At 37.5% G+C, this 13,639-nt stretch overlaps 1 protein-coding gene across 2 annotated transcripts in view; it reads right to left on the minus strand.

Annotated features, from left to right (window-relative positions):
- Nucleotides 1-13,404, minus strand: part of MAP2K6 (mitogen-activated protein kinase kinase 6) — a 37,224-nt gene extending 23,820 nt beyond the window's left edge. For both annotated transcript variants that reach the window (XM_014587153.2, XM_027771141.1), the window contains exons 1-4: nucleotides 13,322-13,404; nucleotides 3,178-3,226; nucleotides 2,079-2,192; nucleotides 57-176 (exon numbers count right to left, since the gene is read on the minus strand). In XM_014587153.2, the coding sequence (XP_014442639.2) occupies nucleotides 57-176; nucleotides 2,079-2,192; nucleotides 3,178-3,226; nucleotides 13,322-13,404 (366 nt within the window). The remainder of the gene's footprint in view (nucleotides 1-56; nucleotides 177-2,078; nucleotides 2,193-3,177; nucleotides 3,227-13,321) is intronic.
- Nucleotides 13,405-13,639: the final 235 nt, after the last annotated feature.

The following is a 13,639-nucleotide window of genomic DNA, read 5'->3' on the forward strand; positions in this document are numbered from 1 at the left end:
AGACCTTCTCTTCAAGTTACTGTTGTCCTTGGACTCTGAAGTGAAGAGTCACCTACCTCCCGGAAGAGTGCACCATAAAAGGTGACAGTGAAAGGACAGTCCACTGTCCTCATGGAAATATCCAAATCCATCAGTAGTCGTTTCTGCTCCTGGCTATTTACTGTGGCCCGGATCCGCTGGAGGGAAAGGCATGGAAAATTATGGTTATTACTCTGGGGATGTGTCAGAAAAGAAGGTTTGGATTTTATAAAGTCCCATTCTTTGGCCAGTTCATGGCCTGATGGTTAAGACAGCTGGATCCCACATGGCCAGGGACACAATTTGAGTCTCAGATCTAGCAGCTTGTAAAACACACCAGGTGCACATGTGTGCACGTCCAAAATCCTAGGAGGGAGAGATGAAGGAGAAAGGATCACAGTGCTCTCACTTTCTCTCTCTCTTCCTCTAGCAAAGACACACACCCTCTGGGAAATTAAAAAAGAAAAAATGTCCCATCCTAAAAACACAAAAATTCACAACATAACTTCTAACAACAATGTTTCCAATATTGACCCTAAATGATTAGCTATTTATAACAAATAACAATACAGAATATTGTTATTCATTTGATTTCCTGAATAGTCCGTGGTAAGAAACAAATTGATAATGTGTTTTAAAGAGTGGACAAATGTCGGGAACATATTTCCAAGTTCCAAAAACAATCTGGTTTACTGTATTATGTCTGTTCCCTTCAAAGAGACTGTAATATTAATTACTTTGCTGCTTATGTGTGTGGGTTCCTAAAAGAGGGGAAATACAAAAATCTCTTATGGGAAACATGAAAAAAATGTGGAATAAACCACAACTATAATAGAATTGGTACAGCTACAGAACACAGAAAGAATCAAACGGAAATAGAGAAACTGTTTATTCCCATGCCAGGCGGTTTCTGAAAGAAAAACCTATCACATCAGCAAACACAGCCTTCAGAAATGTGATTGTCATTAAATGACAGGAAAGATAGTGTATCACTAGACCTTCACCATTTTTACCTATTTAGCAAACAGCAGAACAGACTGGGGGAAAAAATGTATAAGATAAGGGAATGGCATCTTCATTCTTCAAAAGCAAAGGAACTTAGTTCACCTGACCATTCCTTACAATGGCCCAAATCTATTAACTCATCTGCAGATGTTTCCTTCTCTTTAAGATCCTGTCGGCATCTACTTAATAAGTATGGAGTGACTCTAAACTTCTCTTCATAACTCAAAAACTATGTAAATTTACCCTAGATGTATTTTACCCTCTTCTTTTCACAAGTGGAGACAATGTTCTCTCCATTTTGGTGTCTTACTTTACAGAGACAGTCACTTCTTTAAACGCAGCAGAAGTAGAACAAAAAAGGTGTAGGAGTCATAACAATCAATGCACTATGTGAACTTTTGTTTGAATGCAGTTTGAAAAACAAACAAGACAAACAAACAAACACTTAGAAATAATCAAGGAAATTTTAATTTGGACCAGGTATTAGATGCGGTTAAGGAGGTATTGCTGATTTTTTAAGTATGATGGTGATATCGTGGTTGTGTAAAAAATGTAAAATGACAACAGGAAGGATGGAGGGCATAGTTAGAAAATAAATAGAGACCAGCAGTTAGCATAATGGCTATGTTGCTGGACTCCCATGTAGTCAACCACGGTTCGAGTCCCAGACCAGGTGGCTTAAACTCACGCAGGGCGCGTGTGCGTGTGTGCCCAAGATCCCGAGAGGAGACTGGAGGAGAAGGGATTGCGGCGTGGCCATCCCCCCTGGGGGGTGATTTCTCACTTTCTATCTCTCTGTCTCTGTCTGTCTGGCGAGTGCAAGCGCCCTATAGCAAAAACCTCTCAAAAAAAAAGAAAAGAAAAGAAAAGAAAAGAAAAGAAATAAAAAGTAGATACAACTCATACCAGTGAGTCATTTTCCATTTGAGGAAAATACTCTTCCCTACCAATAATCATTCTGTTTTATCCTATTGAAGGTGGTTTTGCTGGCTTATGACTGAGATGGACAGACAGAAGCTGTAGATATGAAACATTTGGGGGAACATCAACTCTACCTTCACCGCCATGATCTGCCCGCTGGGCACGTGCCGCATCTTCTCCACCACCCCGTATGCACCTCGTCCCAGTTCCATTATTGGCTCCAGATCATCTGCCTTTACCTCAAAGTTCTGCAAGTGAGAAGAGTAACAATGGAATGGGAAGAGGAAAAATATACTGGCAATGACCTACACTGTCCCCTGTCTGGTTTCTATCAATGTTTTAAGGACTATTTGGGGCTGGAAGCTGTTCTAGAATGTCAAAGCAGCCACTGAAAGTCAGAAGGCATCAGAAGTACAAGGAGGTGCTAAGGCTCTTACATGAGGCCACCTGCTCGCCATAGGCCACACAGGGACCAACTCCACTTCAGCTTTCAAATGGCTCAGCCTAAAGTGTCCACACTGCAGTTCTTCAAACATGCCCTCTAACTATAGTTATGCAGGACCTTCAGAAGTTTCATGGAAAATGTATACTATTTATAAAAATAATAATACTGGGGACCAACAGATGGCATAATGGTTACATCGCTGGATTCCCACATAATCAACCATGGTTTGAGTCCCGGACCTGGTTGCTTAAAACTCACACCAAGCATGTGCACATGCATACCCAAGATCCTGAGAGGAGAATGAAAGAGAAGGGATTTGCAGCATGGCCATTTCCTCCTGGGAGGTGATTTCTTGCTTTCTGTCTCTCTGTCTCTCCGGCCGGTGCATGCACCCTATAGCAAAATTCTCTCTCAAAAAAATAAAAAATAAAAATAAAAAACAACTATGCATGGATTTCAAAAACGTTTGCACCAGGACAAATTCATATTTCAATCTCATTTTCCCAGACTTTTTGATGTTCACTTGTATGTTTATAGTCCAACGTAGTGACTGGTAGCAACTAGATCTACACCCAAAAGAATCATCTACATTCCTCCAAACTGTCTGTAACACCATTAGCCTGATTTCAATGTAGTATTCGAAACAGGAAAAGCTCCATATAAATTCACTTTTTTTTTGGACCCATGTCTTGGCAACATGTGACAGAAAATAAATTTTTCAGTGGTCAGCCAGAAAGCACACATGTAAAATGGCCAAGGGATTTACTGGCAGACGTGGCTTTTCTCACCTGATTTCCGATAGAAATACAAGCCTTGGAATCTAAATCTCGAGGTGGCCTAGGAAAGATAAGGGGGAAAGAAAAAACATGAAATATTTAGTTAACTGTCTCCTTTCCACATCATATGTGACTGGAGGGCTTTATCTTTAGGGAGAACGTGGAAGTTCGTGAGTAAAGAAAAGCAGCAAAGGTGTGAATAATATGAGATTTAAACCAAAACACATTTAGGAGCCAGGGAGTGGCACAGTGCTAATACAACGGGCTCACATGGGAAAGGCCCTGGGTCTGCATCCCAAGACCTCCCTGAATAAGCCAGAAACATGCATGTACCCATGACCTGAGTCACCTGGAACTGGGGGTAGATCATGGCATAAAGGTCCTTTTGGGGTACCCGTCTCCCTCTCTCTCCCTCCCTCCCTCTCTCTCTCTCTCTCTCTCTCTCTGCTTCACATGAATAAAATAAATATTGCTTAAAAAATAATAACAAAAAATAACAGCAATACATAAAATGAAATACATTCATATTTTAATTTTTTAATCCCTTTGAGGTTATTTCTTCTTACACATAGGATTATTAGTATACCTACCTCATAGGATAGGAATAAATATTAAAGAGATAATCCAAGTAAAACACTTAGCAGAATGGTCAGCATACAATAAATACAGCAGCATATGTATACACTTATAATAGTAAGACACAAGCTTTTTCTTTTATCCCAAAACGCCAATATATCCAATCATTCCACCACTTTTTCCACCATTGTTTTAAAAATAATAATAATAACTGCCATACGATTCTGTTAATTCACACAAATCACAAAGCCTTGGAATTCCAAACTAGTCCTTTCCTTCATAGGAAACAAGGTCCAGAGAGGTGAAAGGACATGGTCCAGGTCACATCTATTGAGGTCTCCTGATTTCCAGTTTGGCATTCTTTCTAGGACACCAGGCTGTCTAATCAAGTCCAGTGATAATTTCTTTTGTTCAAAGTGCATGTTCTACTCAGGGGTCTTCTCAGGAGCCAGGGGCTTGCTGATGATGTGTTTTCATAGTTTTCTCATGTGTATGAATTTCTACTACTTCAATCTTCTCTCAGTTGATATCAATCTACTTAAGAAAAGATTCTTGGCTTCCGCCTTGCACATGACGAGGAGCCTAGAAAGGCATTTTTCTTGAAATAAACGTACCAAAAGTATCATGATGAAAGTAACAAATACTAAGAAGCATGCTGATAACATGATCGAATGAATAGGACAACTAGAGGCTAATGGTAAAAGAATCCTAGTCCTGTCAGAACAGAGGGTGACTAACATAGGTGGAAACCCAAGTCTCTCTAGAGGCACAGTCCATGCCAGAATTGTCTTTAGAAAAATGCAAAGGACAATGGAAGAGAGGGAGAGAGAAAAGAGGATGAAAGGAGAGAAAAAAGAACCCTCTGGTGATGATTTTCTCAACTCTAATATACCATGATTCTATGCCTTCTGTTCTATCTACCTACATCAATCAACTGATAAGCAGTAGGAATATAAAAACTAACCTGGAGTCCAGAAGATGGTGCAACAGGTATGTCACTGGACTCCCACATGGCCAACCGCTGTTCAAGTCCTGGGCCTGGAGCCATGCCGAACATGTGTGCATGCATGCCTAAAATCCCAAAAGGAGAATGGAGGAGAAGGAAATGTAGTGTGGCCATCTCTCCTGGGGAGTGATTTCTCACTTTCTATCTCTCTGTCTCTCCAGAGAGCACACATACCCTAAAGCAAAAATCTATTCAAAAACAAAAAAAAAACACTAACCATAACATAAATCTAAGATTTTAATAGCAAACCTTTCCTTGTCTTAAATTCCTTTGATACACATAGAATACTCCAAGTTTTCCTATACTAACTTAAAAGTGGGGACTCTTTCTAAGCAGGAAATTTTTTTTCATAAAAGCTTTCCAGAAAATCAAGTTTCCAAAACTCTAATTTCTCATTTTTTAAATTTTCAACATTGGTTTTCTTTAATTGCACAATTTGTGCTAATTGCAAGGGTAATTTGAAATAAAGACAAGTATGTTTGAAATATGCAAGTAATATGAACAATTAAAAATCCTCTGCAATTATTCAGCACCCTGTCTTTTCAAAGTATAAAGCAATAAAAGAAGGCACTATTTAGTGCCTTTTCTTTTTCTTTTCTTTTTTTTTTCCATCCAGAAAGGGTATTGAATAAGGCATCTTCCAGATCTAGTATTTTTGTACTCCAGACCAGAGTTGGGCAAATTGTAGCCTGTGGTCCACTAAGAGTGATTTTTACAAGCTTAAATGGTTATAAGAAAGAAAAGCTATCCAATGGAGGCCATTTGGGCCCACGTGACCTAAAATATTTACTGTCTGGCCTTTTACAAAAATAGTTAGTGACCCCAGCTCCCTATTAACCTTGCATTATACTTCAACCTAACAGAAGGACATGGTCCCGTTTTCCAAACTGAGAAAAATAAAACTCAGAAAAGCTCAGTGACTTCCTGAAGCCATACAGTCACCAGCAGGGCTGAAAATAAAATTCAAGTCACCTGAATCTCGATCTTTTCATCTAAAGAGGAGAAAATGAAATATGAAAACTGACCTATGTATAGTTTACTGTGATTCCCTTTCATGTCTGACTGAATCCAAGAAACCTACTGCTGGTAATCAAGCCTCCTCTAATGAAGCAATCAATCCACCCAAACCTCAGGCCTTTGGATTCATCAAGTCTGCCAAAAGCATCAAACAATGGGACCAAGACTGACAACTTGGATTGGATTAGTTGGCACTGTGTTCTCTCCAGGACAGGGCACATTAGTGACCCCCCTAGGGCATTGAGTCTCTGCAGGAGGTGTGTGTGTGTGTGTGTGTATGTGTGTATGTGTGTATGTGTGGGTGTGTGTATGTGTGTGTGTGTGTGCTGTGTATTCTATGGGTGGATATTCTCTGTTGTTTATTCAATATTTTAGTCCTCTGGGGAAAGAACCAAATTTATTACAAAATGCTGTCCCTAGAAGACCAAATGTATTGTAAAGGTTGCCTCATATTACTTTTTTCTTTTTTTTTAATATGAACAACCAGCCTTGGCTTATAATCATTATTCATTTACAATTCTATGAGTAATCAGATCTCTGGTTATTATTATAGTTTGTTTTTCTTTACTCCTTAATATTCATTAATTATCTACTTGGGCTACAGACTATGGTAGACCATTTACATAAATTTTTACAATCCTTAAAGGTACTATTAACTCTATTTCTATGTGAAGAATTGACATAAAAGAGATGAAATAATTTAAGATCATTGAAAGAGATGAAATTAGAACCCAGAGCTGTACCACAGTAATTGTGCAACAACAGAAGTAAAGGATACTACCTCTCATTTTACTAGCCATGGACTATTTGATCAGAGCCTCAAACATTCTAATGTGTGACTAAGAGCATATAATTGAGAGTCGAAGATCCCTGAATTTATATGCCAGCTCTTCCAATTAGGAGCTGTGCAATAATAAGAACAACCTGGATCTACCATTCATTGAATAATTACCACAGACAGGCACTAGGCTACACTTAATATGGATTATGACATCTAATCCTCATACAACCTCATCAATGTTTATGATTAATTTTTAGAAGAGAAAATTAAGGCTTAGGGCAGTTGGATAGTTTGCCTAAAATATTCAACTAGCTAGCTTTAGACCCCATATGTAAATGTAAGCATTCTGGCTCCAGAGCCTGAACTCTTACCCATGAAGTTAAGTTTTTTGTTTTGTTTCGTTTTGGTTTTTTTAGGGTGTGTGCGCTCACCAGACAGACAGAGAGAGACAGAGAGGCAGAAAGCAAGAAATCATCCCCCAGGGGGCATGGCCACGCCGCAATCCCTTCTCCTCCATTCTCCTCTCGGGATCTTGGGCACGCACGCACACACGCTCAGCGTGAGTTTTTAAGCCACCGGGTCCGGGATGCTAACCGCAGTCGACTACCCATGAAGTTAAGTTTAACAGCTAAGTTTGCTTTGAGCAAAGCACCTGATGACCTTTATGCCATTCTGTTTATTCACTTATCAAGTGAAAATCATTTAAAAACACAGAACCAGCAGATGGTATAACAGTTACATTGCTGGACTCCCACATGGCCAACCATGGTTCAAGTCCCAGACCTAGAGGCTTGAAATTCATGCCAAGTACATGTGGATGCGTGCTCAAAATCCTAGCAAAAATCTCTCTGAAAAACAAACCAACAAACAAACAAACAAAACTGCCTCCTGAGTTTCCTGTGAAGGTTAAATAAAATAATATTGACTAGCATAGAATTAATGCAGAATTAGTCACTATCAATCAAGTGAAAGAGCTCAGAAGCCTCAGTCAAAGACTCACTGACATCAGTAACTCAAGGAAAGGGCTCAGCAGAAGGACCACACACACTGAATGAGGGAAAATGGAGCTCTGTCCCAGACTATTTATTTTTATGTAGCACAGCAGAAGGAGGCAAGGTAAGAATTATGAAGCCAACCTCAAAAAATTGCCAAGAAAAACACAATATGTGGAAGTTACTTCCTTAGGAGTATAAACTTAAAACTCAGCATTTAAATAATACTAAGAATCCATGAGATAAAATGGTAGAGTCTACAATAGTCAAGTGATGTTGCTTGCTTTATGCAATGAAACAGCAAAGTGTATTTAAAGTATATTGTACCATATGAGGGGACAAAAAAATTAGAAACTACTTTACCTTTGCATAGGTTTTTATATTTTCATTTTTAAAAGTTTTATTATCATCAAAGATATTCATGTATGGTTTAAAAACTGGAAGTTTTATAAGACTTAAATAACTGGCTGCCTTTTGCCACATACTTCCTCACCCATGAATCCCTTAACCTGGGTGCAAATCTTTTCAACTTCCAGCTTTTCCCACCATAGCCTTTGATTTTATTGTATTGGTTTTCATTCATTTGTTTATATGAAGGAAAGATTTATGGTGGCTTCAAAAATTCCTAAGATACAAAAAGTTAAAGTAAATCAATAAAAGGTTAAAAAAATTTTTAAATGAAAGAGAAGGGATTTAAGACAACTGGGAGATTGATATAAGAATGTACCCAAAGGAAATAATAAAAATAAGAGCAGAAAATAATATCATTGAAAGTGGATAGCAATGAAACAAAAGAAATTAATAAAATAAATTAATAAATTAAAATTAATAAAATTAATTAATTAATAAAATTGACAAACCTCCAGCAAGAGTGCAAAGATAGCATGAGAGAAGGCACAAATTGCCTATATCTGGGGAAAAACAGGGTATCACAATGGACCTTACAGCTATGAAGAGATGATCAGAAAATACTATGAATAGCTTTACTCTCAAATAGAAATTTGACAACTCAGAAGAAATAGAGTAACTTCTCAAAAACCACATACCACCAAAACTCAGTCATGATGAAATAGATCCCCCAAATAATTCTATAATTATTAAAGAAGGTAAAGTTGTAACTTAAAAGCTCTACAAAAAGAAAATATCCAGGTCTATCCTGTCCCATGGGAGAATTTTAGCAGCGAATGAAAAACGAATACAAATTTTACATGATGTGTATCAGAATCTTTCATGAGACGAGTATTAATTACCTAAATACTAAACTCAAAATATAATAGCACAAAAGAAATAATAAAAGTCACCGCAGACCAACATTTCCTATGAATGTAGACACAAAAATTCCCAGCAAAATTTTAGCAAATTTAATCCAACAATGTATAAAGAGAAAATGCCATAACCAACTGGTATTTATTTTGTGTATGCAAGCCTAGTTCAACATTTAAAAACAATGTAATTCATCTTATCAATAGGACAATGAAGAAAAATCTTATGACCGTATCAATTGATGAAGGAAAGCACTCAACAAAATTTAATACCTATTCATAATAAAAACTTAGTATACTACGACTTCAGTCTCATAAACAGCATCTACAAAAACCTTACAATTGCCATCATGCTTAAGAGTGAAAAACTAAATGTTCTGGGGGAACAAAGCAAGGTTACCTTCTCTCATTTATCTCATTTAACATAATAACATATATTCTTGCCACTTCAATAACTTTAAAAAAAAACAGTTTAAAAGAATCATAATAAAATTTGGAAAGAAAGAAATCAAGAAAATTATCTCTATTTTAAGATGGCATAATTGTCTACATCGGCGACCCTAAGGGATCTACAAAAAAAAAAAAAACAACAACAAAAAAAAACACTTCTATAACGAATAAGTGAGTTTAGTAAGGTCCAACAAAACAGAAGTACAACACAGAGTAATCAACTGCATCTCCATATATAGACTATAAACAATTGGAAATCAAAATCAAAAATTGAATAGCACTTGCAATTGCTTCAAGCAAAATGAAATATGTAGAAATCTTAACAAAACCTATTGTAAAGCATCTGACCTGTTTTACAAAACATTGATCAAAGAAATAAAAGAAAATCTAAGTAGAGAACTATATTCTATTCATGGATTTCAATATAATGAAAATATTAATTCTCCCTAAATTGATCTATACATTAAACACAAGTCCTTCTAAAATCTCAGCAAGTTTTCTTTTTTTTGACACAGACAATCTTATTATAAATCTTACGTGAAGAAAGAAGGACTCAGAATAGCCAGCATAATTTTTAAAAAGAACAAACTGGGAGGAATGCCTTTTTCCAATGTTATAGCTTACTATATAGCTGCAGTAATCAAAACAGTATGATACTGGCAAGTGGACCAACAGATAAATCAACGGACTCGAATAGACATCCCAGAAATAGTTCCAAACAAATATGCCCAATTGATTTTTGACAGACTAAAAGCAATTCTATGGAGGACGGATAGATTTTTTAACAACTGGTGCTGGAACAATTGGAAATACATTGTTAAGAAAAAATAAAATTCAACCCAGACCTCATACCTTGTATTAAAATTAACTCAAAATTGATCAAGGGCTTAGATGGAAAACATAAAACTATAAAACTTCTAGTTGACAGCACAGGGAAAAGCTTTAGGATGTAGGACTAGAGAGAGGGTCCTTAAACCTGTTACTAAAAACATAATCCAAAGAGAAATAATGGATAAACTGAACTTTATCACAATTAAAATCTTTTGTTCAGTGGAAAGTCCTACCAAAAGTATGAAAAGATCAACCACAAACTGGAAGAAATATTTTCCTATCACATATCTGACAAAGTCCTTCTGTCTGGGCTACATAAACAACTCACAAAAGTCAATAATAAAAACAGCCTAACTAGACAATGAGCAAAAAGACATTTTACTATATATACGTATATATTGTACATATATACATATATATAATATATACATATATATATACATCTAGAACATATTCAACATCACTAAGCACTAGAGAAATGTAAATTAAAACTATAGTGATATATCAGTACATGTCAGACCATCTAACGTAAATGGTAGGGTACTACCTAATGCTGGCAGGGAAGCAGAGAAGCTGGATCATTCTTATTGGTGAGAATATAAAATGGTACAATCACTTGGAAAATAGCTTAGCAGTTTCTTCAAGACTGAAAATGGGCTTACCATATAACCAAGCAATTGCACTATGGGACATACTGCTAAAGTAATGAAGACTTATTTTCATGCAGGAATTTGTACATGAATGTTTCTAATGACCTTTTTCATAATAGCCCCAAACTGAAAACTTACCCATATCTCCCTCTAAGGCTGAAGGGATAAACAAACTATGCCATACCCTTACCATGAAATGGTACTGAGCAATAGAATGGAATGAACTATTGATACATGTACTTGAGTGGACTTCAAAAAAGTCATGCTGAATGAAAAAATCTTAAAAAGAGATGCATGCTTCCATTTATAGAACATTCATAAACTAACAAAATGGCAATAAAGAACAGATTACTAGTTGCAGAGGATTAGGGATGCAAACAGGTGGCGGGGAGAGGTGGGTGTGACTGTAAGCGAGATATCAAAAAAAAAGTCTACAGTGTTGATACCATTGAGAATCTTGATTATGGGAATAGTCACAAAAGGCTGCACTTGTGACAAGCTGCACAGAGGTATATACACACACGCACACACAAATGAGTGCATATATAGCTTTGAAATAAAATAAGTTTTATGGTCTGCCCTCATGCTCCTTTCTTGATGTTAATAATATACTACAGTCTTATATTCTGTTAACGTGGGGGAGAGGGAATAGAGAATTTGGCATAGACTTGGAAAAGGGTACATGGGACTTCCCTGTACATTTATTTACAACCTCCTATAAATCTGTGATTATTTCAAAATAGTTTTAAAGCCCAGTTGCTGTGCATAGCAGTAACATAAATGCACTGCAAGACTAGAAGCCACAGGGCAGCCTGTATGTTTGGATCCCTGGTGGACCTGAAAACACACCAAGCACATGTGTGGGTGCCTAGGATCCTAAGGAGCTGGAGGACTGGAGACAGGGGACTGCAGCATGATGAGATCTTGTCGAAGATGCCTCTCTCTCTCTGTTCTCTCTTTCATACACATGCCCTTTAGCATTAAAAAAATAATACCTATCTGTCTCTCTCTCTATTTTTAGGTTTTTGCCATAAAGCACATGTGCCTGTGAGAGAGAGAAAGAGAGGAAGTGAGATATTATCATCACTCTTCCCCACCACCACCACCACCCCAGTGCAGGTGGCCATACCACAATCTCTTCTCCTCCATTCTTTCATGATTTGGAGCACACACACACACACACACACACACACACACACACACACCCGCACTCAGCGTGAGTTTAAAGCCACAAGGTCTAGGACTGGAACCACAGTTGACCACGTAGGAATCCAGCACCTTAATCATCATACCACGTGTGGCCCCATCATTTTCTCTTTCTTTTTACCTCTCTCACATGCACATGTTCTCCATCATAAGAAATAAACATTTTTAAAAGCATATCTTATAAAATTTTATACAGATCATATACATAGGCCATATATTTGACTCTTGGCTCCTGAGAAATCAGTCAGAGATAAAAATACAATTACACAGTTTACAGGTTAAAATAAATAAATAAATAAATAAATAAATAAATAAATAGCCAAGTGCTCAAAGGGACCAATATTTTTTTTTTTTTTTAGGTATGGGAAGAAATTCCTCCTGCCAATTTCCCTGACAGGAACAGTCTAAATTGAAATCAGCCCCTTGAATTACGTTTCAGAATCCTAAAGATCAGCCTTTATTCTGCTCTGTTCTTAAAAGTTCCTCACTGGAAAATGTCTGTGTATGCCACATGAAATGCAAGGACAATGTCCTCAGGGGTCTCACAGTAGACACGGTCATGTCTATGAACACTAGGGGGTGCACTTTCTGATAGGATGGATCACAGCTATGATCAAAAACCTTGACAGAGCATCTACTTTCATGGACATGAGCAAAAGCCTTAAAACTCAAGCTTCCATGGGGATGCCCTCTCTTTGAACTTGCTCTATCTCTCTAGTACCTCTAATGTGATATATTTCCTTTGAACTCATTCCTTCCACAGAGAGGTTTTGTTTATATGGATGTACCTCCAGTTGGACAGGAGGTACACTCCTCAGTCTACAGAGAAACAAAGAAACAAGAAGGAGGTTCATAGAAAGGGTGTCCTGCTTTGCTATGACTTGAGCTTTCTTAAGGATATGGGCCAAAGCCCCAGCTAAAAAGCTTTCCTTTACCTCATGTTGCCTTCTGTTTATATGGGACAGGACTTAGGTGTCAGAATGTGGGTCCTCATCCAATACCATCTTTCCATCTCAATCCAAGTTTTACAGTAATGACTCTCATAGGGATTTTTTTATTTACTCACATCTATGGGTAAAAAGCAAAAGACCCACAGCCAGGGACCTTCCTTGGCTTATGTAAGACTCCACCTGCCAAATGCATTCATGACACCAATTCTTAATAATTTGAGACACTGAGGTTGAAACTACCCATTCAAATGTAGACCAATGGAGTGTGAGTATTTCAGGCCTCAGAACAGTGATGAAATGGCTTCCCCCTTAAAGGGTTCCTCTATCTAACAGCTATTTCCAAAGTCAAGGCACTGCTCACCAGTTCAAGCAAGAACCTCCACTAGGAATCTGTAAAGTACAAGTGTTTGGATTAAGATGATCTTGCCAACTTACGTGGAACTGGTCTGAGGTTGTTCAAATGCTTCTTTGGGGATTTTAAGGCCAGGGTTTCGCTTCTTGCCTATAGGAAAAGACATAGGGAAAAGTTAAGGTGTAAATCATAGCATAAGAGCAAGGATAGAAGAAAAGAACTGCCCTGGGATTGCAGCTCTCAGCTGCTCTTCCTACTCAGAAAGCCTATAAGTGAGCATAACTAAATCTCCAGGCAGATCAGAGTTTCCCAAATGAAGACTGATGATAAATGGAGTTTTCCATCAGTCCACGGTGAAATTGTCAGGGTAAGAATGCCAACTCTCTTTTCCTAGGAAGAAC

Source organism: Tupaia chinensis, unplaced genomic scaffold, assembly GCF_000334495.1.
Source record: "Tupaia chinensis unplaced genomic scaffold, TupChi_1.0 Scaffold000187_1, whole genome shotgun sequence".
In the NCBI taxonomy this organism is placed as follows: domain Eukaryota; kingdom Metazoa; phylum Chordata; class Mammalia; order Scandentia; family Tupaiidae; genus Tupaia; species Tupaia belangeri.